Raw genomic sequence first — 27,727 nt, 5'->3', positions numbered from 1 at the left:
TTTTTGTTTTACTATTTTATTAGCTCCCTTAGGGGACGAGCCCTGGGGAAAACTTTTCATATTTTGGGAAGGCACAACAGAGTACAATGCCCGCTATCAGAGTGGACTCTAATCATGGGCATTAGCTCTGAACGCAGGACATTATGGTGGAGACCCAGTAGGTATGGCACATGCTTCATCTTTAAAGACCATCAGGTCTGTCCATCTACTGTAATAGTACGGCGGTGTTGAGGTTAATGTCCCACTCCAGCTGCATCCACTGTATGAAGTCCCTCTTACGTTGCCCCCACAGTATTATGTCCCTGTCCTGGTACCCCCACAGTATCGAAACAAACATAGTTGTTGCCTTTCATATAAACAAATATGCATTATTCCAACAATTTGTCAACCCCATTTTTCAATCCACTTAAAAAGCCCTATAAATGCACACATAATCCACATACATAAAGGCACAGCTTCTATGGGGGAGGAGTGGTTATGGCATCACCAGTCCCAGTTAAGGGGTTTTCCAAGAGTTAGCCTTAGCATAGTCATCAATATCTGATCGTGGGGGAATACGACACTTGAGACCACCACAGATCAGCTGTTTGAAGAAGCTGCAGTGTTGAAATTAGCATTGCAGCTTCTTCACTGAATACCAAGCACAGTACCGTACATTGTGTGGGGGCTGTGTGTGATATTGAAGCTCAGTCCCAATCATGTGGGACTGAGCTGTAAACAAGCCATAAGCCAAGCCAAGGAGCTTATGAAACAGCTTGCCCAAAAAGTTGATCTGTCAGGATCCCAGCTGTCAGATCCCCACCCATGTGATATTGAGGAGTGGTCCTAAGGAGGATATAAACATTGGGACAACTAAACCACAAGCATAGTGTCATGCACCTAAAGCCTAGGATCCCAAATAGGGATTGGAAACTGGTCATAATGAGGAGAGTTTGTTACAAATTTTCCCAAAATTTTGGGAACCAGCGAACCTAAAATTTGGGATATGTTACCCAAAAACCTCTATTATTGTCTATTCAGGGGTATCCTCAATCTCTATAGTATAATGAGTGGAGGCCCAGAGAAGGTGAGTAAGCATAACAGTCACTCATACTCGCCACTCCTGGGCTCTGTCATGGTGTCCGGTGTGGATCCCTGTCCTCTTTGGGCCTTTTCTGTCCTCCTGAGATCCAGACACTGTCATGACATTAATATGCCCCACCTGGGCCGCTGAAGTCATTCAGGAGGCTAGAAGAGACACAAAGAGATGATGACAGTCACCAGACACCACAACAGAGGCCAGGACAGGTGAGTATGACTTTGTTATATTTCCTCACCTCCCCTGGACTTGTACTTATTATACTCCGAGGTCTGACGGGAGTCCAGAATACAACAATAGCAGTTCTGATTTGGGCCAAATGTCCACAATCTGCCATGCGAACCCTGCGAATAGTCGTGAGACAAACTATATCCACACGATGGAGCAAAACATCTGACTCACATTATGGACCATAAATCCCTGTATTGTCACACTGGGACCTTAGGCCTGAACAATTGTGAGCTCTGTTGACAAGCTACATCTGATAGTCACACGTTGTCAACGTCGTTTCTTTGTATTCCACCTATATGCCTGTAGAGGTCGCCATTTTCTTCTAAACTGTAACTGCAATGACAAGATTTACCAGTAGGTGACGCCATTGCTCTATATACTGATAGTCACTTCCGTTCCGCTTCGTATTTTGGCCTCTCTCGGTATCATGTTTATGAGAACAGGTAAAATTGGGTGGCCGGGGGGGGGAGGAAATTTTTTCTTCTGGCACAGATTTGCAAAACTAAACACGTCATTCGTAATGGAAAACTAATAAATGCACTTTTATGTATTCGCAACAGGTACGACAACAATACAATAGCACGAGGGGACCTATAAGACGACAACCATATACAGTACATGTATCAGTCTACGGTTCCTCATCATCGACTTCAGGTGTTTCCTTCAGCCCCATTGTCCCCGTGTACCCAACCTCTCGCCCTGCAGTCGCCTTTACAACCATTAGAGACACAATGGGCGGTTCTCGGGAGGTCAGTGATTGAATCCCAGGGTGGTCGTGTAATGGGCGTCACCTCTGACAATGTCTTCCTCCTAGATATTCCACCATATCCTCTAAGCGGTACTATTGAGAAGTGGAAGGAACCACAGACTATGAAGTAACAGAGCGGGGGCGCCACCGAGTGCCAGTTTGGTGTAGAAGAATTTAACCAATCTGCAAAGAGTCCTGACCTCAACCCCATCCAATACCCAAGGGATGAACTAGAACGAAGATGGCGATCCGGATCCTCTCACCCAGCATCAGTGTCTGGCCTCACAAATACTCTTCTAAGTTCCTACAGACACCTCCAAAATCTTGTAGAAAGCCATCTCAGAAGAGCGGTAGAAATGGTGGAGAAAGTCCATGTTAATGCCTATGGGTTTACTATGGGATATCATAGAAGCTCCTGGAGGTATCCTAATATTTTACCCCATATAGTGTATAGCAGGACACTTGCCAAACAGATTCTTAAAGGGGGTGTCTAGCAATCCATTTTGGTTAGAAGGATTCTCCAAAAATAAGATCGTTACAGGATGTCGTCAATGGGATCTCCAGCAATCACCTGGACAGAAGAACAAGTGTTCAATTTTTCAGCAGTGCCTCCACAGGAGAAAAGATGTATTACAGGATGCTCATTGAGATCAATTGACTTTCTGTGTACTGTAGGGATTTTAGATCCTCCAAAAGAGACACTTTGCGTTATTGCAGCCGAGAATAACCATCTCGTATAGAAGTATCATATACTGTCTGTGGCTACAACATCCCAATGCACATAAGCCCGGAGCTACCAGATATGGGTCAGGGACCTCTTCAATGTTTATATCCCAAGTCCCCTGTTTCATAGTGGTCATGCGATGTAATTACAGCTCCAGCTCATAGAAGTCAGTAGATGGAGAGGCAACACGGTGGCTCAGTGGTTAGCACTGTAGCCTTGCAGCGCTGGAGTTCTGGGTTCAAATCCTGCCAGGAACAACATCTGCAAGGAGTTTGTATGTTCTCCCCGTGTTTGCATGGCCTTCCTCCCATTCTACAAAGACATACTGATAGGGAAAAAAATGTACATTGTGATCCCTATATGGAACTCATAATCTACCTAAAAAAAAAAAAAGAAGTCAATGGACGGAGACTTTAATTATATCGCATGGACGCCTTGAATCAGATGGCGTGCGAAGAGGTGATGAGTGAAAAGGTTCGAAATGGGCCCCTATACACAGTAGAATGCATCATATTAGCCCACTATATACAATATAATGATCCATATTGACCCCTATACACAATATAATGCTCCATATTGGCCCTCTATACACAGTATAATAATCCATATTGGCCACTATACACAGTATAATGTCCAAGTATACGTTCCCCACACAGTATGTTGCCCTATTTGTGCTCCACCAGAGTATTAAACCTATTAGTGGCCCCAACATATTTTAGTCCCCCTCACTATTTCCTGCCTACCTTGTGCTTCATTCCTGATGACCCCTCCGCCCCATTATCTCAGCCACCGGTACCCACACCCATAGCAATCCCGTCACATGCCAAATTATGATGAAGGGGATGTGTTGGGTGCCGGAGACTGACAAAATGGGGGTGACAGCACACAGGTTGGAGCTACTGTACCACAAAATTATGGCTCGCATTCCATTCTTGGCACATTACCCCATATCTATACTGAAGATAGGTCATCGATAAGAATTGTGGGCAACCCCTTTAATGCCAGTCGGCTGCATATAAAGCCATTAGAATATTATACAGCACAACAAGACTGTGTACTGTAAAGTTATATCAATGGCTCGTACAAAACTTATTACCATGTCCCTTTCGCAATGAATGGTTTATAAATAGTTCTCGCGTGTTGATCTAGGATCCCATAAACTTTACATGCAAGGTTCTATAAACTCTCATTATTAAAATGGCTCCCATGGGGTCTCGGACACAACTTAAGAACAGTCTGTATCCTGTTTACCCTACAGAACAATGTGCGGAATGTTTCCTGGAGGAGTCTAGAACAGTTCCTAGCAAAGGAGAGATTTTCCAGTCTATTCTGTACACACCATACTAGTCCCACTCACTTTAATGGGGCCATGCTGCAGTTCCCTGGACAGTGGGGTGGCCAATGCGTAATGCCAACACATTCGATTTGGGGATTCCGTCCCCCCATTCCGCTTAAACAATGCAGAGAAAAACGTTCTCCTTTCCGCAGGTAACCACTTTTAAAGGGGATTGAGTTTTTTTTGGGTCCCCATAAGGAATGGAAATCCCAACAAGGTGTAAACCTAGTGCCACTGTTCATGGGAAAATAAAGTGATGCTACCGCAGCAAAAGCGACCTCATCATCAGTGGGGCTACCATAGGTCATATATCCACTGATTATATCCTAGCAATACACAATGGGATACCCCTTAACCCCGTACTGTCACAAAATAGGAATCACCATATTCTGACTCCCGTCATTTTTTCATGTTCCCGTGTACAGGGCTGCAGAAGGCGTCTTTTTCTCCGAGGCCAGGTGTACTTTTTAGTTATACCATTAACTAATCATATCCTTGCATAGGCTTTAGAAAGGCTATTCCACACCTTCCTTTAGTATGTAGATTGCCTTAGTGGTTTCTGAATAAGTCTGTTTTTATTCATATGCTAATTAGACTGGTGCACGATACATGGTGCACCCTTTGCTATTGTTTCTTATGGGTGTATACAGCACAGGCTGATGATGATGACGACTCAGCTTCCTGTTTGCACACACATAGGAGATAATAGGAGAGACGAGTGCTGCTGGGAACTTCCTGTGCTGGCTGGAAGCTCATTAGCATATGAATAAAAACGGACTTATTCAGAAACCACTGAGGCAATTTACATACTAAAGGTAGGTGTGGAATAGCCTTTCTAAAGGCTATGCAAGGATGTGATTAGATAAAAATGACTTTTCCCAGTGATAGAGCCCTTTAAACAGTTTTCTATCACCTAGAGAAGTGATTGTGGTGTTGTTTGACACCTCTCATGTACTAGTTATCGGCAGCACGTATATATCACACTCCGGATTTGTTTTGTAGTCTTATAACTTTCACACAACACTATAAGCACTTTACTAGGTGATATAGAATCGGAGATATGGAGATTTGATGTGGCCATCCCCCATTTGCTATATCTTTATATACTGGCCATACAACTGAATGTCTCATCGGGTCTCTTTTACAACATTGGCTCCTGGCATCAACAGTTGTCACAAAAATGTTCAGCAAACTACACACTATACCCATGATGGTGAACCTATGGCATGGGTGCCAGAGGTGGCACTCAGAGCCCTCTCTTTGGGCACCCATCCCTGGAACAGATTATACTATGTGAGGGCCACCGTGGAGCAAATTGTACTGTGTGGGGACCACTGTGCAGCAGATTATACTGTGTGGGGGCTACTGTGCAGCAGATTATACTGTGTGGGGGCCACTGTGCAGCAGATTATATTGTGTGGGGGCCACTGTGCAGCAGATTATACTGTGTGGGGGCCACTGTGCAGCAGATTATACTGTGTGGGGGCCACTGTGCAGCAGATTATACTGTGTGGGGGCCACTGTGCAGCAGATTATACTGTGTGGGGGCCACTGTGCAGCAGATTATACTGTGTGGGGGCCACTGTGCAGCAGATTATACTGTGTGGGGGCCATTGTGGAGCAGATTATACTGTGTGTGGGTCACTTTGGAGCAGATTGTAGTGTGTGGGGGTCACTGTGAAGCAGAAAGCTCTATAAAGCCCCATTCGTATGACCATATTTTGCAATTCTGTAATTCTGTGAAATTTTGGATCTGCACATTATTAAGGTTAAATTCCCATGTTGCCACTTTGTGATAATTTAGTGGGTTTTGGGTTGCAGTTTGGGCACTCGGTCTCTAAAAGGTTCTCCATCACTGCCCTATACAATAGCAAAGAAAGTGAAATGAGACTTACACTTTAAGGATATCTCACTGTGGTGCAGCCTTTAGTTTCTACAGAAGGAATAACAATTCACCATTATCTCGGTGTTCAGGTAATGTTATGTACACTGTGATAAGAACCTCGAAAAATCAACACTGCAATGAGATAGGAGGAAAACATCCAAAAATAGACAACGGGTGGCGCTACAATATCCTGCGCCAGAGGTGTAACTTGGGATCCAATGCAAAATATGTAACAGGACCCCCTACTTACCCACTAGCTACAATATTAGTGGCTTCTATTGTAGGGAGGCCGTGGCCCCCCTGAGGCTCCAGGGCCCAGTAGTGTTACCTCTGCACCCCTTATAGCTACACCTTTTTGGTTTTCAGGTTTATAATATAGTATATACAATAAAGAGGGCGCCATTATAAAGCTTCTTATCTCCTTTGGAGGACTAAACAAATCCATGTATAACACAGACAACTCACTGATTTACTGTAATGCTTCACTGGACCTGCGGAGGTGCTCTTATCTTTATTGGCAATCCCAAGATAGGAACATGTGGGAACAATTCAGCCCATATTACCATGGATTCAGCAATATTTCCTGTACTGCGAGTCAAGCAATAGCAAGATTGTTAAATATATGTAGAATATTGCAAGAGCAGAGGTCACGCTCCTAACAGGTCACCTTGTAGAGTAGGTGCCCATTAAGTTTAATGGATGATATAGGTCCTAAACCTATATCTCCCATGTCTGGCTAATACAGGGGATGGGGGACCATGTTTATACCACCTTTAATTAAAGGAGAAGTGTTAGATCCATCAGTAGTGGATATAAATTACCTATCCACAAGAACGGAATGGGCCATTGGACACCCCCTCGGGACATGGTAGCCAGATGTTTCTTAGTATGGGGTGATTTTAATAGGGGTGTCTATTATAGTAGACTTTCCATCACCCCCCCCCCAGTGTCCCTTTTCTTGACGGGGCAGATCTTACTTTTGACCCAAGTTCATTTTTTGCTCCTTAAAGGAACCAATCAAGTCAATATGGGACCCTAAACTACTGACAGGTTCCTATTGGCTCGGTGTTGCGTCCCATATAGACCTACGTCCCGGACAACCCCTTTAATCATTTTGCACTGTAGGTTATGGGGTGGAGAGACCTTTGTACAGTGTTTACTAGCTGAGTGTTGCTTTCCTCTCCCCGTAGACTCGGTAACTTGTGATCTGATGTTCTAAGTGCTTTTTGTTCCTTGCCCAAACCACAAGACGCTGATGTGCAGCTCGGAGACCTACGCAGAGCAGGGGATGTTTACCCAGAGCTCAGAAAAAAAAAGTGTCTTCTTCAATATCTAACTGCTGGAACGTTTGTGTTGTCTTTGTGCTGGACTAGTGTCAGAGACAGACGTCACTTGTGTGTCCCTTTGGTTAGGGGCTTCGCATTTGGGGTCAATGTCATAGGAAGTCCATTAAGCTATCAGTATGTTTTTGGTGTGTGCGGAAACCGTAGAAAGCACAGGAAGAAAGTACTAGCTCCAGACAGATGTCAGTCAGCTGGCAATACAGCTCCAATAGCTGACAGCCTATTGCTATTTCTCCAGATACATGCACACTCGGCTGTAAACAAAAATATGCAATGGAAAGCAGATGTCTCAAAAACGGTGAGGAACTCGAACACATAGTGGATGAGTTAGTGGCAAAACATGCATGAAAAGCCCCTTTAACTTGAGCACATTATATGCAAAATGTGCTGAGAGTGCGTGTCCTCTCAGTAGGGACAGGGTACTAAGCTACTGTCATACATCTCTGACCATAACTTATCTCCCTTTAAGGGATTTTCTGGGACTTATATATTGATGACCTATTCTTAGGAGAGGTAACCAATATGTGATTGGTGGGGTCCAATACCTGGAACGCCCACAGATCAGCCAGCCAAAGAGGCCGAAGTTCGAGTGTAGTATGTATTGTAGTGGTTTGTACTTGATATTGAAGCTCAGCCCCATTCACTTGAATGGGACTGAGCTGCTGCTGCGCATGTGACTAATGAACGCAACGTTATCAGCACCAAGAAAAAGCTGTAGTGTTCGTGCCTCTTCAAACAGCTGATTAGTGGGGGTCCTAGGTATCTTGGAATCCCCCACTGTCTTATTCTCCAAAGATGAGCACACCTGGAGTCATCACTGTTTCACCATTTGGCCCCTGTCTCTATTCCGAGCAGTTTCTAAACATACAGGGGTGGAGTAATGACATCACTGTACTGCGCCTTGGGCCATGGGGCAGGGTGAGGATTGCTTTTATTTTTTTGCTTCTACACTTTCTGTGGGGGCACCAGTAGGGTACATTACACTGTGGGGGCCAAATTAAGGGGGGTATTATCTTGTAGAGGCCACAATGAGTGAGGAGTTACATTATGGGGACCACATTAAGGGGACATTATAATATAGGGCCACATTAAGGAAGATATTCTGTGGGGGTCACATTAAGAGGACATTATACTGTGGGGGTCACATTAAGGGGACATTATACTGTGGGGGACACATTAAGGGGGGCATTATCTTGTAGAGGCCACAATCAGTGAGGCATTATATTATGGGGACCACATTAAGGGGGATATTATATGTGGGAGCCACATTAAGGGGACCTTATAATACCAGGCCACAATAAGAAGGACATTATACTGTGGGGGTCACATTAAGGGGACATTATACTGTGGGGGCCACATTAGGGGGACATTATAATATGGGTGCCTCATTAAGGGAGGTATTATAAAATGGGGGCCATATTAAGGAGGACATTGTACTGTGCAAGCAATATTATGGCAAATATTATACTATGGGAACCAGATTGAGGGGGACATTAAACTGTGTGGGCCACAATGAGCAGGGCATTATACTGCGAGGGGACACATTAAAGGGGAATTATACTGTGGGGGGTCACATAGAGAAGGCATTATACCATGGGGGATATATTAAAGAGGACATTATACTGCAGAGGCATATTGAGGAAACACTATATACCGTGGGAGCCAAATTAAGGACATAATATTGTGGAAGCCATATTAAGGGGGCATTATACTGTGGGGCCCACTTTGAAAGGTATATTACTGTGGGAACCAAAATGAGCAGGGAATTATCTTGCACTGACCACAGTAAGGGAGCATTATACTCTGTGGGGACCGCAAGGTGATTGATACAATGTTGGGCCACTAAGGGGGCATTGCACTGTGTAGAGGAACAAAGGATAGGCCATCAATTTTTATAGGGTGGATACCCCTTTAAGTTTCCGGCAGGAGATGGAGACGCAAACAACATCTAATACCATACAATAACACAGCTTGTAGTCGATGGAATATGGATATGGAATTGGAAGGCTACTATATCATTTTTCACATTAGCTGCATCTACGGAGGGAGATGTTTGGAGGGTTCCTGTTACATAACTATCCTATATATAAATTCATGGTAATTCTCAGAATAGAAACACCGTAACTCGTACATAGCAATCCATACCTGAAGGACGTATGGGCGGAGCAATGTGTGATGAGGCTGCAAATGCAAATTATTATTCTCATTATAATAAATAATTTATATAATACATATCAGAGCTGTACATTACATAAGAAATTATATAATATGCATTTAATTGGAAATAGCAGGGAACATTCGGCATAAGCTCGTGTCTCCGGAACGCTGTATTTGCTCCATCAAACATAACGCAACTTCAGGAGAAATGTGAACACCGCCTAATTTTTAGAGGGATTTCAGCCCCTACTTTTCTAGCACTGATAAGTCCACCATCCAATTCGACATAGAAGATAATACCATGATTGGCGGGGGTCCGACCACTCCGACTGTACTGGGGTAACTCCATGATGTTATCCCCCTACTTTATAAATAGGGGATAACTTCTAAAGTCTAACACACAGGTAACATACCTAGTGCCCTTTTTCAGTCCCCTCTAATAGGACTGACACTGGCTCAGACAACGCCAAAAATCTGAGACACTTCGTTCTGCTTTCCTATTGGCCAATACACTGCCAGGAAATGGGCAGGAAGGGGTGTGGTCAATCATAAAGGGGCAGGGTTTGGGCAAAGTTAACCCCAAAGTAGGCAGTTTGGAGGCATTCCTGAGGGTGAAAGGGGTGTTCCAGTGTGGGGCCAGGGAGGTGCTGGAATTTTTTTGCCAAGTATGTCTGACACCAGTGTTTGGGACTATGATAGTCCTCAAATCGCCATAGACTTTAGATAGCTTGTTTGGCCATCAGTTATTTATTTGGACACCTGGAAACAGGGGCGTAGAAGTAGTAGTCAATTCCAGGCTCTGAACCTGAGGAAGCCCCAAAGAAACTTCTGGAGGTGACTTATCTCTCGTGAGAAATCCAACACGTACGACCATTGTTTCCTCTGACACATGCCAATAGGTTGAGAGTTAGAACAACCCAATACAGGTTAGTTGGTCGATTGGTCTTCATTCACCCAATGTGTATGGTCACCTCCAGTCTCTTAATCTACTGGCCCTTCCCTATTGTTGACCACTTACTGTCCAGTTTGGCTCTATGTTGCCCTATTGTTATTCCTTATTCTTCTACGTTCTCCTCCAGGGACATTGTTCTTGTTCCTGACCTGCACTGTATGACTAGGCCCTCTCTTTCCCATCCCTCAATTACCACCAGTAGGGTTGAGCCAATCTTGAGATTTCAGGATTATTTTTAAAATCCGATTTTCGATCATTTTCCAGCCAATCCCAATCGTGAAATTTACTCGATTGCCGATAGGGATCCGATCTTTCCTGACCACTCAACCCTAACCACCAAGCTTTATGTCTTCTGTAGCAGTGCCACTAGAAAATTGTGTGAGTGTTCACATGTATGGAAATAACCACACTAAGCTGAGGTTTTGAGGCCAGATGAGTACATACAGTCCTATGAAAAAGTTTGGGCACCCCTATTAATCTTAATCATTTTTAGTTCTAAATATTTTGGTATTTGCAACAGCCATTTCAGTTTGATATATCTAATAACTGATGGACACAGTAATATTTCAGGATTGAAATGAGGTTTATTGTACTAACAGAAAATGTGCAATATGCATTAAACCAAAATTTGACCGGTGCAAAAGTATAGGCACCTCAACAGAAAAGTGACATTAATATTTAGTAGATCCTCCTTTTGCAACGATAACAGCCTCTAGTCGCTTCCTGTAGCTTTTAATCAGTTCCTGGATCCTGGATAAAGGTATTTTGGACAAACAATTCAAGTTCAGTTAAGTTAGATGGTCGCCGAGCATGGACAGCCCGCTTCAAATCATCCCACAGATGTTCAATGATATTCAGGTCTGGGGACTGGGATGGCCATTCCAGAACATTGTAATTGTTCCTCTGCATGAATGCCTGAGGATTTGGAGCGGTGTTTTGGATCATTGTCTTGCTGAAATATCCATCCCCGGCGTAACTTCAACTTCGTCACTGATTCTTGAACATTATTCTCAAGAATCTGCTGATACTGAGTGGAATCCATGCGACCCTCAACTTTAACAAGATTCCCGGTGTCGGCATTGGCTACACAGCCCCAAAGCATGATGGAAACTCCACCAAATTTTACAGTGGGTAGCAAGTGTTTTTCTTGGAATGCTGTTTCTTTTTGGACGCCATGCATAACGCCTTTTTTTATAACCAAACAACTCAATCTTTGTTTCCAAAATGAAGTTGGCTTCTCCAAATGTGCTTTTGCATACCTCAGGCAACTCTATTTGTGGCGTACGTGCAGAAACGGCTTCTTTCTCATCACTCTCCCTGACAGCTTCTCCTTGTGCAAAGTGCGCTGTATTGTTACCGATGCACAGTGACACCATCTGCAGCAAGATGATGCTGCAGCTCTTTGGAGGTGGTCTGTGGATTGTCCTTGACTGTTCTCACCATTCTTCTTCTCTGCCTTTCTGATATTTTTCTTGGCCTGCCACTTCTGGGCTTAACAAGAACTGTCCCTGTGGTCTTCCATTTCCTTACTATGTTCCTCACAGTGGAAACTGACAGGTTAAATCTCTGAGACAACGTTTTGTATCCTTCCCCTGAACAACTATGTTGAACAATCTTTGTTTTCAGATCATTTGAGAGCGGGCTGTCCATGTTCGGCGACCATCAAACTTAACTGAACTTGAATTGTTTTGTAGAAAGAAATGGTCCAAAATACCTTCATCCAGGATCCAGGAACTGATTAAAAGCTACAGGAAGCGACTAGAGGCTGTTATCTTTGCAAAAGGAGGATGTACTAAATATTAATGTCACTTTTCTGTTGAGGTGCCCATATTTTTGCACCGGTCAAATTTTGGTTTAATGCATATTGCGCATTTTCTGTTAGTACAATAAACCTCATTTCAATCCTGAAATATTACTGTGTCCATCAGTTATTAGATATATCAAACTGAAATGGCTGTTGCAAACACCAAAATATTTAGAACTAAAAATGATTAAGATTAATAGGGGTGCCCAAACTTTTTCATAGGACTGTATGACAAGTCCTGGCAAGCAACTAGATATTTCCTCCTCCGATTTCCTCTTAAGCCGTTACCTTGCTGAACCAAGCTGTGGCTCTCCTCTTCACTGTGGCTTTACCTCTTCACTTTCGCTGAGACAATTGGTGCCCACTGATGACCCCAGGCGTATTTCCTTCTAACCCTTCCTTTGACCTTTGTCTTGTTTCTTGCCTCGACCTTGGGAAATGTTTGCCTGATACCCGTTTTCCTATTCCTGACTCTAACTTCTGACTGTCTTCTTGTAAGGAGGTAAAGGATAAATTCCTTAGTTTGAAAACCTGGGTGACCATAGATGGCCCTATACTGTATCCTTGCTGGCCACTATATTGCTGTGTAATGCAATGGGTTGTGTTCTTGCAGGCAGAACTAATGGTTGTACGCAGGGGTTGTAGCATGAAAGGAGTTACTTGGGCACCTTCTGTGGTATGACCAGGCGCTAATAACAGTGGGATGCTTAAAGGGATCCTATCTTTCAAACACATTTTTTTTCTAACACATCAGAATAGCCTTAAGAAAGGCTATTCTTCTCCGCGCCGCCGTTCACTTGAAATTCTGGTTTCTATCGGTTTGTAAATGACTTCTCTCGCAGCACTAGGTACGGACACCAGCGCTCAAACAGCACTGGGCGCGTCCCCAATGCTGTCAGAGAACTCTGCAGCGCCGCCTCCATCTTCTTCTGGAATGAGGTCTTCACTGCGTCTTCTTCCGGCGCTGTGTTCTAACTTCTAGGCCTCGGGCAAAGCCGACTGCGCATGCTCGCGGCCACAAGAAAAACGTCCGCTTACACAGTATTGTAATTGTAGTATTGTAATATTGACACTTATTATAAATACATTTATAGTGGTTTGTTAGTGTACACGTGTATCGTACTCATACATAGGCCTGGTCCTTTTTAAGTGAGTCCCCCTTGGCAGCCCTCCAGGATCTCCTCACATGTCTCCTGCACGTTACCTTACCTAATAGTAATTTAGTAAGGCTCCGGAGCTGGCATGCCAGCAGTTAATAGTTATAAATACTCCAATGGTCAGAACGGACCTGTTTTCTAAGGAGGGGATTTTCGTGCCTGTAAAACTCATCCTGCAAACTGGAATTCACAAGTCACCAAGAGTGAATTCAATACTAGGAAGAGGGAGCGGCGATCGGATGACACACAGATAACGGCTGGGCGGTGGGAAGGCAACGAGAGAACTGTACAATCAATGAGAGGAAATCGATATTAAATTAGATTTTTAACCTCGTTCCGTCGCAGGCTGTGAATTTTCAATTTCGGACTCCTACCTTCCTTCCTTTCTGTTCAAAGTCATATGAGCACTTCATTTTTGCAGGACAAATTGAACTTTATAATGGAATCATATAATATACCGTACAATGTACTGGGAAGATGAAAAAAAATCAGAACGGTGTAGAATTGGAGAAAAAACATGTTTTTGTGACTTTCTTAAAGAGAACCTTTCACCATCTAGGGCACATACGGTTTTATATACCGCTAGGAGGCTACCATGAGGAGGGGCCCTTCTGACAGTGAAAAGCTATGGTACTGTCACCGATAGCTCTTCACCGGGGGCACCGAACGGGAAAGCTGATAGTTCACTGAATTAAGCGCACTGTCAACTTTCCAGCGGTGTATTAAAGGGATCCTATCTTTCAAACACATTTTTTTCTAACTAACATGTTGGAATAGCCTTAAGAAAGGCTATTCCTCTCCTACCTTTCGTTGTCTTCTCCATTGTCATCGCCATTCGCTTGAAATCCAGGTTTTTATCAGTATGTAAAGTATTCGCTCGCAGCACTGGGGGCGGGCCACAGCGCTCAAACAGCACTGGGGGCGTCCCCGATGCTGCCAGAGAACTCTCCAGCGCCGCCTCCATCTTCTTCTGGAACGAGGTCTTCACCGCGTCTTCTTCCGGAAGTGGCTTTTAACTTCTAGGCCTCAGGCGTAGGGCAAAGCCAACTGCACATGCTCGCAGCCACAAGAAAAATGGCCGCTTACACAGTATTGTAAGCAGCCACTTTCTCGTGGCCGGCGAGCATGCGCAGTCGGCTTGCCCTAGGCCTAGAAGTTAGTTTGACTTATTATAATAAGTCAAAATCTGTAAAACCTCAGTGTGGTGACCACCATGTAGATGTATATCTGTTATATCATTATTATTATTTTTAAATTTTATATATATTATTCATTTTTCACAAACTAATATTTACCAAAAAATTTAAAAATTTTCAAAAAAAGGAAAAAATGTTCAAGACCTTTCTCTAATCTGCCACGTTCGCTAATGTATGAGACAAATCCGTGATAAAAGAATGAATAACGTTTCCCATAATACATAAAATTATATCGCAGGAAATATCACCATCCTCCTGCTACTGTATCTAAACACTGCCACGGTTGTCACATCTGAATAGGCCTCAATCACTCTTAGACAGCGCAACACATCAGATAACAGCACAGACTCAGGGGGCACCCAAATGTTTACTACATACAGGGGGCTAAGTTCACTCGGCCCCATAGGCAAAAGGATTTTTACAAACATAAGACCCATCTATTCCCATCAATTTTCTTTGTGCCCCATTATATACCCCGTCATTATAATTTCCCCCTCCAGTGGAATGGTCCCTTCCAGTTGCCCCCACAGTATACTATACAGTTCTCCATCCAGTCGCCCCTAAAGTATATTGTCCCCGTCTAGTTGTCCTCTTCCAGTTGCCCTGACAGTTTATAGCCGCCCCTCCACTTGCTCACTCAGCATACATACTCCAATAATATGATGGATCAAACAAAAAAAAACAACTAATACTCACCTCACCCATTCCTCTGCTGTTCTTGACTGACTCCTGTTCCTGGACCCTTCAGGGAGCAATAGGCGTTATGTAAGTGACATCATTATATCACATGCTCTCAAGACTCCTGAAGCAATAAAAAGGGGCTGAATGGTGAAGCAGGGAGCAGACATGCTCAGGACACAGATGATTTGAAGCCATGACATACCAGGACAGCACCCGGAATCCAGGACTGTCCTGCTGAACCCAAGACGATTGGGAGGTATGCCTAAAAACTCTTCCATTTATAATAGGTGCAATGGGCTAAAGCACTACAGATATAATATAATTTATGATTGGTTTGCAAGATATACTGCAGTTTTGGTTGTGTTTTCCTATTGCCACCTGACCCTGGTTACTTATATCACACGTACAGCTTCACTATACTTCTGGAAATGAACGCAACAAAACATAATATAATCTAAATGTGTTGCCTAAGCCCCATATAGCACACCCTGACTATAACACTGTGCACTTCTGCTTTTCATTATGATCATGTTACAAGTAAAACCACTATACGGCAGCTTATTATGACCATGTAATTGCTGTGAAAATTGACGCTTTATGACTTTATGGCTGTCACAATACTTGGCCTTGGCTCTGTCTGTGCTGTTGTATTCCACGTATCTGAATGGTGGCTCTTACCCACCGCACTATTTCTCTTTCCGTCAGTTTATTTACAGGGATTTTTATGAACAAGCATCCTATAGATCATTCCGGCCAACCTGTCATCGCCGTTCCACTTGGAATGGCTACGTGTGTGGTGTACTTATAGGACATAACTTGTAGGGTGAGGTCTCAGTCACCACTAGTTAATGTGTTCCAGGAAACGAAATGGATATAGTTTATCTGTTACTGCACAGAACAAAAATATTGTGGGGCAGGCCAAGTCAACCAACAAGAAAAACACTAAAAAGAAATAAAATATACATAATTATATAGATTTACAACACGATGCAGCAATACAAAACACTTCCTAATATACACTATGTGATCAAAAGTATCCAGACACCCCCAAAACATACGTTTTTCATATTAGGTGCATTGTGCGGCCACCTACTGCCAGGTACTCCATATCAGTGACGTCAGTAGACATTAAACATCGTGAGAGAGCAGAATGGGGCGCTCCGCAAAACTCACGGACTTCAAACGTGGTCAGGTGATTGGGTGCCACACATCACGCAGGTCAATGCCAAACGACGCCTCGCTTGGTGTAAAGAGTGTAAACATTGGACGATTGAACAGTGGAAAAAGGTTGTGTGGAGTGACGAATCACGGTACACAATGTGGCGATCCGATGGCAGGGTGTGGGTATGGCGAATGCCCGGTGAACGTCATTTGCCAGCGTGTGTAGTGCCAACAGTAAAATTCGGAGGCGGTGGTGTTATGGTGTGGTGGTGTTTTTCATGGAGGCGGCTTGCACCCCTTGTTGTTTTGCGTGGCACTATCACAGCACAGCTTCTTTATTCCCACTGTTGAAGAGCAATTCGGAGATGGCGATTGCATCTTTCAACACGATCGAGCACCTGCTCATACTGCACAATTCTTGAATCGTAATTTTTCAGCTAGGAAAAATTCCTGAATCTGAATTTTCAGTAGGACAAATGTCCACCATGTGAACAACCCCCTAAACTATTAGTAAATCTGAGCCAGTGTTTTAGTGGCTAGCACTTCTCATAATGCTAGGGTCCAGGGCTTGAATCTAATAGCAACAGCTACGTGGAATTTGTACATTCTTCCGATGTTTGTATGTGTCTCCTCTGGATACTCTGGTCTTCTGCCATACACTGCATAGGGTTAGGGGGATATCGTCACTCCCTTAGGGAGAGTTTTATTAAGCCCTTTGCGCTCCACTTGTCCAAAGGAACATGGGAAGAATATGCAAATCTGTCTTCCATGATGTAATTAGGAAGTCAGTGCCTCAGTCATGCAGCCCAATAGAGCATACTAATAGGTTAAGGCCTCGTTCACATCTGCGTTGGTAATACGTTCGGGGGAGTCCACATGGCGAACCCCCCGCAAGAAATATCAAATGCATTGGCAAGCGGTAGGCAGTGAAAGCACACGGACCCCATAGACTATGATGGGGTCCATGTGCTCTCCGTACGGGACATGCGGACAGAAAAGTACTTCATGATCTACTTTCCTGTCTACATGATTCATGCGGGCAGTGCGCGGAGAGCACACAGACCCCATTATAGTCTATGGAGTCCGTGTGCTTTCACTGCCTACAGCTTGAAGTGCATTTGGTAGTCCATTCGGGGATCCCCATGCGGATTCCCCAAACGGATTACCAAACACAGATGTGAACCAGGCATAAATTCTGGATTAGGCAGGGTTCACACTACCTTTGGATTTCATTATGAAGGTGTCTGTTAAAAAAAAACAAAAAAAAAAAAACGGACACCTATCATAACAGACATTAACAGACACTAAGAGCTCGTTCACATCTGCATCCCAGGTCTCCGTTGTGCAGGTTTCCATTTCCTGCCCGAAACTGGACAGGAGATGGAAACCTGCAGGCATTTTTGAAGCCCATTCGAATTCCCAATTGAATGGGTCTGAAAATTGTCCGGCCGTGAGCACCGGTGAGCATTTTGTGCTCTCCGCGGCGAAACAGTTTTTTTTTAACCAGACACAAAGTCGGACATGCAGGACTTTGTGTCCAGTTTAAAAAAACTGGTTTAGCCGTGGAGAGCACAAAACGCTCACGGCCAGAGACAGACTGACAGATTTCCGTCTTCTGTCTGCAGAAGACGGAAACCTGAGAACGGAGATCGGGCACAGATGTGAACCCAGCGTAGCTGAAGTTAATGAGACCGTTTTTTAACTGATCCATTTAATGGATCAATTAAAAAAACGGACACACTAGCATCAGTTTTTTTTATTTTTGCTTTCTGAGCATGTGCAGAAAATAATGGACACAAAATAATAGACAGTAACTGATGGCTAAGGCAGCATTCACACTGCTGCTGCTGTCCGCCCTGGGGTGTCCGCTGTAAACCCCGGGGAAACCAGACAGCAGACGGCTTGCGAGTGGTCGGCTACAAAACCCATTAATTTCAATGGGTTTTAAAAGGTGACCACCTGTAAGCGTTTTCACCCTCTCCGCCTGGAAACTGTTTTTTTTTCAGCTGACACGGAATCCTACATGCAGAACTTTGTGTCCGACTTAGTGTCCATTGCTAAAATCTTGTGACGGACAATAGCTACGGACACTAACGGTAGTGTGAACGCCCCCTAACAATCCAAGTGTGCCAGGGAAATTCACACATTGCACTATGACGCAGAAAAGGGTCACATCTTTCTCTTTCTATCTGTTCAAATCCTACTGGGTTCGTTAGGGCTAGTTCACATGGGGGCAAAGAGGCTGATTTTGACAGCGGATTTTGCTTCAAAATCAGCCCCTTTACAATAGTGGTCTATGTAGACTGCTAGCTTTTTTTTTCTGCTAGCAGAAAAAAAGAAGCGACATGACATTTCTTCAGGCGTTTTCCGCCTGAATAAAGCAATAGATGTGAATGGGAGGCAAAAAACGTCTCTTTTTTTGCATAAAGCCTAGCTTTTTTTTTTCAAAAAGAAAGCGACCGAAACAGCGAGGCTTTTTTTTCCTGGCCCATTCACTTTACAGGAGGGAAAAACAGCCTGGCTTTTTTTGAAGCTGTTTTTACAAAAAAAAAAGGTCTAAAAAAAGCTCCTAAAAGCGCGGCAAGGTCCAAAAAAAAGCTTCCTAAATTAGGAAGCTTTTTTTTCAGGACCAAAATAAGTCACACGTAATTTACATGTGAACTAGCCCATACATGAGGTATTAACTACCTATATGGCTACTCATACGACAGACCATTCACAATAACAAACACCTCAAGGTATCAAATAACTAGACGCTTGTTTATCGTTGAGCGTGTCCTTTATGATGACCTGATCATTGCTTGCCAGTAAGTCCACACGTGTAAACAGGCAGCTGACTGCCATCTAAAAAGGTTAGAACACTAGCCACGGGATAAAAATTAAATTGCCGATTGGTGGGGTCCGACCACTGGGACAACCACCAATTACGATGATGTGTCAGGTCGGTCATGTGCACCGCCACTCCATTCATTTCAATGGAATCCATCGAAGATCGCCGAACACTAACTTTCTTTGATTGGAATACCCCATTAACGTAAGCTCTATCAACAGGGTGAATAAAGCGACTGTATGAAGGACGGTACTTATGGAAGAACGTGCCAGTGTACAAGGACTAATCCACTTTCTCATTGTCGAGCAGTGTTTCCTACAGTTTTTTTTAACCAGGCACAAAGTTCTGCATGTCCGACATCGTGTCCAGCTAAAAAAAAAAACATTTTCGCCGCGGACAGGCAGAAGACGCACACGGGGGGTCACTTTACAAACCCGTCGGATTGACTAAAGTGGAGACCAGGCACAGGGCACTCACATGTAGGAATTTTGACGCTTTGTGCTTGACAATAAGGGCTAGTTCACAAGGGGGGCAAGGAGGCGGATTTTGCCTCAAAAGGCAAAATCCGTCTCCATACAATGGTGGTCTATGGAGACCAGTAGCACTCTTTTTTCCGCTAGCGACATGTCGCTGCAAAAAAGAAGCGAGCTGCCCTTTCTTCAGGCGGATTCCGCGGCTCGCTGAGCCGCAGCGTCCGCCTGGCAACAGCAACCTCCGGAGTTGGCCCATTCATTTGAGCCGATTCCGGAGGGGGAAGCCGCGACACTCCCCGCGTCACTCTTAGTGCCAAAATCTGCCCCACCGCCCCCGTGTGAACGAGCCCTAAGCAACACAAATTTTGATGCTGAATTTGGCAATTTTTTCGGAATTTGAAGAAGAGTGCCACTGTATTTTGTCTATATTAGAAATTACGCAAGTGGATTTTGACAGATTCCGACGTAAAAGGTGTATTTCCCACTTCCCATTCATTTCAATGGGTGTTCTCGGAACGAAACCGCCTAAAGAATGAACATGGGGCTTATTTTTTCCGCTAGCCAGATTTCAGGCGGAATTTGAAGTGGATTTTACCTCAACATCCAATTACTGTGTGTGAACAACCCCTAAGGGGCAAAATGGTGCAGATACCGCGCGTATTATGGCGCTTTCCAGGCGGCCAAGTCCGCGTGGTAAAAAAGCCTCCCCATAAACTCTATGGGAAGGCTTTTCTGCCACACGGACTCAGCCACCGATCCCGCCCGGGAAAGCGCCATTATATGTGCGGTATCCGCGCCATTTTATTCCATGTGAATGGCCCCTAAGAGGGCCAATTGTCGGTGGACCTCGGCCCACACTTTTCTGTGTATTTTTGGGACCAAAACGTCGTAAAAACGTCGAGAACCGCAGGTCAGGCGCAATAATAACGCAACATCGCAACGAAGGTGAGGAAAATGGCGGTATAACGTGGCGGCTTCCCTCACATTTTGGATAAATGAAGGCAGCTGACAGTGGAACTACGCATTCAGACTATCAAATGTGAACTTAGCCCTAATAAGATGACGTTTTTACTTCAGAATCTCTTAGCCATGGCTTCTATAACGGAGAATCCCGTCATCTTTCACTAGCACGTCCTATCCTCGGTCTACCTGAGAAGCGGAGAGGAATTCCAGTCATAAACATGTCAGCCTGACAGGCCAGCTCTCGTTTCACCTCCCTGTGTTTCCCACACTCTCCCCCCCTCACGTCCCATCCGCCGCCTCCTCTCTGTGACAAACAACCCGAGGAATGCCCGCCTAGGCCACGCCCACCTCAGTCTTCCCGCGGCCTCCACGCTCTGTCCACGCGCCGCTCCGCCGCCTCCCATTGGCCGGGAGCTCGGGAAACAACCCCGCGCCGGCCAATGGGCGCGCTGTGCACGAGGCGAGCACGACTTTCGGTTCTGGCTGCACGTGGAGGCGGGGGCGGGGCTTGGAGAGGGGCGGGTATATATAGGGGCAGCTTCCGGGTGTTGTTTACAAGTGCTTTGGCAGCAGCTAGTAAGGAGCTCATGCCTTTGTGCCTTAGAGACAATACCAACAACAAAAACACAACTTTTTGAGTTGTTTACCCCATTTTTTTTGGGAAAGGAAAAGCATCACTCATTCACAGTCGCCATGGTGGTCTTCAAGAAAATCAAGTGCTTCGAGGTGGTCTTCACCGAGCCTGATAAAGTCTACTGTGGAGGAGATAAAGTCACGGGGAAGGTGATGGTGGAAGTATGTGAAGTTACACGGGTGACGGCGGTCAAGGTGTTAGCCTGCGGAGTGGCCAAGGTCCTCTGGTCTTCTGGACCTCAACATTGTAAGCAGGAGATGGAGTACCTGAGATATGAGGACACCCTACACATGGAGGATCAGCCTACAGGTGAGAACCTGGGATGGGGTACATGGGGGGGGCAAGGGTAGCGCGGAACGATAATTTGTGTATTTTTGCCTTGGCGTATTCAGCGTATATGTTTTTGCTATATTAGTATCCTGGATTTTAGCTATTGTTAGGTGGTACTACAAGTCCCAGCATGTGGACTCTGCAGCTAGATCTTTGTCTACATGTGACTGTTTCGATTGGATTACCCCGCTCTATATTTTAAGAATTTTTGGACAGTTTTGTAACATAGTGCCTGCCTAAATGTAATGCATAGGTTTAGGCTATTAATGACTCTGCAGGTGCCCATATAAATCACTGGTGGCCTCGTTCTCCGTATCAAGCGCAGGTCTTGGCTCGAGGCTCGTTGGCTGGGATCGTAGCATTAGCTCAGTACTGTATTACATACTGTATACGAAACCTGATGCAGTGACTCCGCAGTGATGAGACTTAGGGTTCCCCTAGAGGACGTTGGCAGAACACAGCGATCCTAAGACTCAGTGCTGCGGTGGCAGTATTTCCACTATTCTGCTCCAGCTGTTGACCCACATCCTAGTGATATTGTATACCGTTACCGTCATGTACAGTCAATGGATATATGATTTTAGTCAATGCAATTTTTAAAAAAAATTTTTTAATTTTTCCTGCAGATTCTGATGGCTCTGTAATCCTGAGACCCGGTAACCATTACGAGTACAAATTTGGATTCGAGCTTCCTCAGGGGTAAGTTATCCTATACACCCACGTTACAAATGTGATGTCTAAGTGATATCTGTTGGAGAGGATGCAGGTGGACTAACCTTGTTTCTTCATCCTTTTCCAGGCCTTTGGGTACCACTTTCAAGGGGAAATATGGATCTGTGAAATATTGGGTCAAAGCATTCCTGGAACGTCCCTCACACCCAGCCCAAGAAGTGCGAAAGAAATTCGAAGTGGTTGACTTTGTGGATGTGAACACCCCAGATTTATTGGTAAGTAGCATCTCAGGTTGGGGGTTCTCCATTGTAAATGGTCAGGAAACATGCGCGGTATCGGAAGAGGCTTCTGTTTGTTGTCCTTGTAGCTAATCGACCTGTACGAGGTCAATCTAGATCTGTTAAACCAAGTAATTTGGGTTAAAAAATAACGGCACAGGTCAAGAGGTCAATGTTATTAGACTATGGTCTGTTCTGCTAGTTTTCCTGACCAGTGAACAAAGACTAACCGGGCTTCCTCCTTTCTACAGTCTCCCATTTCTGGCAAGAAGCACAAGAAGATGACCTGCTTGTTCATTCCTGATGGTCACATCTCCATGAGTGCCAGCATTAATCGCAAAGGATTCTGTGAAGGTAAGTTGACTCTTGTGATGCCTTCAACTGTCTTTCGAGACTCTAAAAGTTGCTTCGTCTTAGTAGGTTATGTCGTTTCTAACATTTTTGGCCCTTTTTTATGGATTCTAGGTGAGGATATCTGCATCTCCGCAGACTTTGAGAATACCTGCTCTCGTATTGTGGTCCCCAAAGCTGCCATTGTCGCAAAACACACCTATCTGGCCAATGGCCTGACCAAAGTCTTCACTCAGAAGCTCTGCAGCGTGAGGGGAAATCACATAATCTCTGGAATGACAGATTCTTGGAGAGGAAAGAGCATCCGTGTCCCAAAGATCAAGCCTTCCATCCTTGGGTGTAACATCCTGCGAGTGGAGTACTCTTTACTGGTACGTAGTTCCTCAACGTTATCCCAATTTTATTTTATTTTTCCCTATTCTTACCATGTGTCTGAAACGTCTTGATTATTAAAGGTCACACATTAATGTAACTTTTTTCAATTTTATTACAGATCTACGTCAGTGTTCCCGGAGCGAAGAAGGTCATTCTTGATCTGCCTCTTGTCATTGGCAGCAGCTCTTCTGGTTTCAGCAGCCGCAGCTCAAGCATGGCCAGCCAGACAAGCTCAGAAATGAGCTGGGTCGAATTGAACATCCCTGGAACTCCAGAAGGTAAATATTTTTAGCCTAATTTTTTGATAATTTTTGTAATGTTTGGTCTTGTGTAGAACCATAATCTAATCATTTGCTCCCTTTCTATAGCACCACCATGTTACTTGGACATCGTTCCCGAAGACCACAGAATAGAAAGCCCAACGACTCCTCTGATCGATGAGTTTGACAGTATCTGCGACAGTCCCATCTTCATGTATGCCCCAGAGTTCAAGTACATGCCGCCTCCAACCTACACAGAGGTAAGAATACTTACCCTATTTCGTGTATTTTTGGATGCAGTTTTAACTTGTTCTAGTCTCTCTTGCGTGTAGAAGTAGATCTAAACAAAAAAATTTTCTTTACGTTCCAGGTTGATGTCAATAAGAACACCTGCGTGCATTAAACAGAACAAGAAGCACTTGGCTGGTTTCTCGCCGGTCTTTCTGAACTGTACCATAAAGCACTGTTACGAGCAGTGTCTCGACCTCGTATGGCCTTATCCTTCTGGGGGTTCACTTCATGAAGATGAAAACAATGCAAAGTCAAATTGCTGACTAACCAATGCCACCCAAAGACTATCCATTTTCTTCAGGTGTGCCATGGCAATGCAAAGTCTTAGGGATAGGGCTGGTCTGCTACACCCACCACCTGGCCTGGCGTGGGTGTCTAGTGGATGGAGAGGACACTCCAAAGCGCACTGTTAGTTCACTGAAAGCAGTGTCTGGACTGTGACTTAATGCCAGTCATGCATCAATCGTGGTGACTGGCGCCCAACATCAAGATCAACCATTTTGTGTGTTTTTTTTATATTTATACGCTGTGTCAAAGTATTTCAATCTAAGTAAGAGCAAAATGTGTAAATCTGCCATGTTGTACGCGCTCTGGTGCCTTTTTTTATATACATGTCACTCCAAGCAGATATCATTCCAACCGAGAGGCAAATGGACTTTCATCTGCCATGCTTTTGTAAATGCTCTCTCTACAAAGAGATTAGCCGAAGATGCAAAGAATTTTTGTAGTCTTAGAACTTTTTGTAAGGTATCTTTTTGCTCCTGATCTCGGTATTCATGGCGCACGCTTAAAATCCTGAGCACAACTCTTATAATGCTCTTAGTGCGGGAAGATAATGTGCCGCATGATGATGTAACAAGTATTTTGTGTCGTGTCGAAGATGTCGTAGTGTTTTTTTGTATTGTAGTCGAAGCAGTGTTACACTTGTTTTCTTAAGCACTTATGTTTTTTTTTGTTGTTTTTCAATTGTGTAAGCTAATACTTTTCTTTAGGGCTGATAATTAGAGATGAGCGAGTAGTATTCAATCGAGTGGGTATTCGATCAAACACTACGGTATTCAAGATACTCGTACTCGGTCGCCTTTGCGTTTTACCGCGTGGTATTCGACAGAGTATGAGTATTTCGAATACCGCAGTATTTGATCGAATACCTACTGGATCGAATACTACTCGCTCATCTCTGATAAGACTCAACCACTACACTTCCGCTTTAGCCTGAAGGTCTTCCAGGTAGCAAAAATTTGTCTTACGGTAGCCCAAACGGACTGCTGCTTATTTTTCTACTATGCCTTTTTGTAAGCACAAACTGTGACGCTTCCAAGAAACTTTTTGGTATCTCTAGAACAGATCGGCAATAAAGGGAAGGTGTATGCTCCTGAAGTAAGGGGTATATACGGCATTTTTAAAGGGCTATATAAAAATGCTGCAGTGTAATAGAAGCCATACTTTATTTTTTCAATGCACTTTGGTCTTGGATTGGTTGCGTGGAGATTCGCGGCAAGCAAGTTGCGGCGTAAGGGATGGTAGGACTTGCCACCGTTGCTTGCCGTGTTCCTCTGGTAAACAGTCGTGACTTTTTTTTTTTTTTTAACTTTATTTTTTGTTCAGATGTCTGCCTGCTTTCAAGTATTGTTACTTCGCGAAAGGATGCACTTACGTATTTGTACTGTACCATGGCACTGCATCTCTGCAAGTCTTCTTGTACACTATTTCTTGAAGAATGTATGCTTGCACCAAGGAGAGTTTCTTTATGTATAATTTGACTGTGGTTGTTTTTTTTTTGTATATCTGTTACAGAGGTTTATTCTATTTTGTACTGTGATATTTGCCCCAGTTTTGGGCATGTTGTTTTTTAAAAAAATATTAAATAAAAGTTACAATATATAATAAACTTGACGGCTCTTGTGAATGAAAAGTTTGACATTTAGCGGTCGAGTGGAATAATCCAGTTTGAACTCCAGGCCAAATATCCTCGAATAACCTAGGCTGAAGTTACAGCTACTTCACCGAACGTCTGGCATACAGCCTATGCCGTAACACGTGGGATAAGGAATATGGGTCACCAATAAAACGTCTGGCTTGGGATCCAAGATATTAACCCAACCCTGTAGATTCAGGTGGCCTTAGCCTTTCTGTCTATGGGGATGGTTTGACCCTATTGTTTCTAGTAGATTGGTTTCATTTGGGAGCCTTGAGGTGATCGGGTCTCTTAGAGGAGATGCTATAGGATTAAGGAGGCTTCTATGTAATAGAGCCGTTTGTTGCTACAAACCCCATTTGGACAGCTGGGGAAAAAAAACCACACAAGATCGATGGAATAAACCATCGTAACATAGAAAATGGGACCACCAACAGTTGACGACAATCACTGGGGATCCAGGTAGTTTTGTTGAGCTTTATCCATTTGCTTATGATGTGGGACCAGTGGCGAGTGATAGAAGAGATGAACATTTTAGGTTCTATCGAGGGTTTGCTGCTCCTTGGTCTACTTTAGTGGTGGTATTGCCAAAGTGAATAGAGATGAGCGAGTACTGTGCGCATCAGCCGAACAGCACACTCGCATAGAAATGAATGGACGTAGCCGGCACGCGGGGGGTTAAGCGGCCGGCGTCAAAGCGGAAGTACCAGGTGCATCCATTCATTTCTATGGAGCGCGCTGTTCGGATCGGCTGATCCGAACAGTACTCGCTCCTCATCTCTAAAAGTGAAGTCACCTACCCCTTTTAACAATTGAGCAGATTTCTTTTTGTCTAAGACTTTCTACCTCAGCTAGCTCTCCACAAGGAGAAACCTGTACCCCATAACACTTTGGCAGAGAAGTCTTCTCGAAACCTGTCAACTATTCCCGACATGTTATTGACTTGGCAGCAGTATCTGCTTCTAGATACCTTTTGCCAATGTTGGCAAAGTTTTTGTTCATGGAAACAGACCCCTTTCAAAAATTACGAGTATATTATTGGTGTTTCCAGTCAACTTTTTAACTCAAAGATGCTTATAGTCCAGAGAAGATAAATCTGAGTAATGCAAGAACATGGTGTCAAAATGACATCTTCTTGAAGGGAACTACACAGTCCAGTCACATTAATGTGACCACTTGTCAAAATCCAGAATAACCACCTTTGGCAGAGCGGACCGCTGCGAGACGTGCAGTAAGAGCGGGGATGTTGTGGTGATGTTCACTGGGATGTTGAGCCATGCCGACTCGAGTGCCATGGCCAGCTGCGCTAGATTACGCGGTTGAGAGTCCATGGCGCGAACAACCTGATGGGGTGGTCCCACAGATTCTCAATTGGGTTCAAGTCTGGGGAATTTGCTGACCAAGGGAGTACGGTAAACTCATCCTGGTGCTCCTCGAACCACACACGTACACTGCAAGCTTTATGACACGTCGCATTGTCCTGCTGGTAGATACCATCATCCTGAGGAAAAACATTTCACATGTAGGGGTGAACATGGTCCGCAAGGATAGATGCATACTTGTGTTGCTCCATCGTGCCTTCCACAATGTTGAGTGCACCCAGATGGCTGATGACACATGCCTTCTGCGATTGGTTATTTAACATTGATGTCAAAAGTAGGCAGTGGTCACATTAATGACTGGACTGTGTAGTTGGCAATTGGGACATCAACCAAGATTTTGGGATCCACAGGTTTTTTTTGCTTCTGAAAAGGCCAAGTGATTTTTCTTTATATTTTTGACATGTGCTTTAAGACTGGAATCATGGAGCCCAAAACGGGAGTGAAACAAGTATACCTGCTTGGTAAAGCTGCCATGTATTTGGAGTGGTCTTCATCCACCTTAATCCCCTTGTTCTTG

General features: G+C 44.3%; 1 protein-coding gene across 1 annotated transcript; it reads left to right on the top strand.

Moving 5' to 3' along the window:
* The first annotated feature begins 21,290 nt into the window (after positions 1-21,290).
* On the top strand, positions 21,291-25,768 carry TXNIP (thioredoxin interacting protein). Its single transcript, XM_075283174.1, has 8 exons — positions 21,291-21,662; positions 22,310-22,382; positions 22,483-22,630; positions 22,885-22,987; positions 23,099-23,355; positions 23,478-23,637; positions 23,728-23,879; positions 23,990-25,768. The coding sequence occupies exons 1-8, from the start codon at positions 21,413-21,415 to the stop codon at positions 24,020-24,022; spliced, it is 1,176 nt and encodes a 391-aa protein (XP_075139275.1). The 5' UTR covers positions 21,291-21,412; the 3' UTR covers positions 24,023-25,768.
* Positions 25,769-27,727: the final 1,959 nt, after the last annotated feature.

Source organism: Leptodactylus fuscus, chromosome 7 (genome assembly GCF_031893055.1).
Source record: "Leptodactylus fuscus isolate aLepFus1 chromosome 7, aLepFus1.hap2, whole genome shotgun sequence".
Lineage (NCBI taxonomy): Eukaryota > Metazoa > Chordata > Amphibia > Anura > Leptodactylidae > Leptodactylus > Leptodactylus fuscus.
Note: the sequence above shows the minus strand (reverse complement) of the source record. Positions and strands in the feature narration are given on the sequence as shown.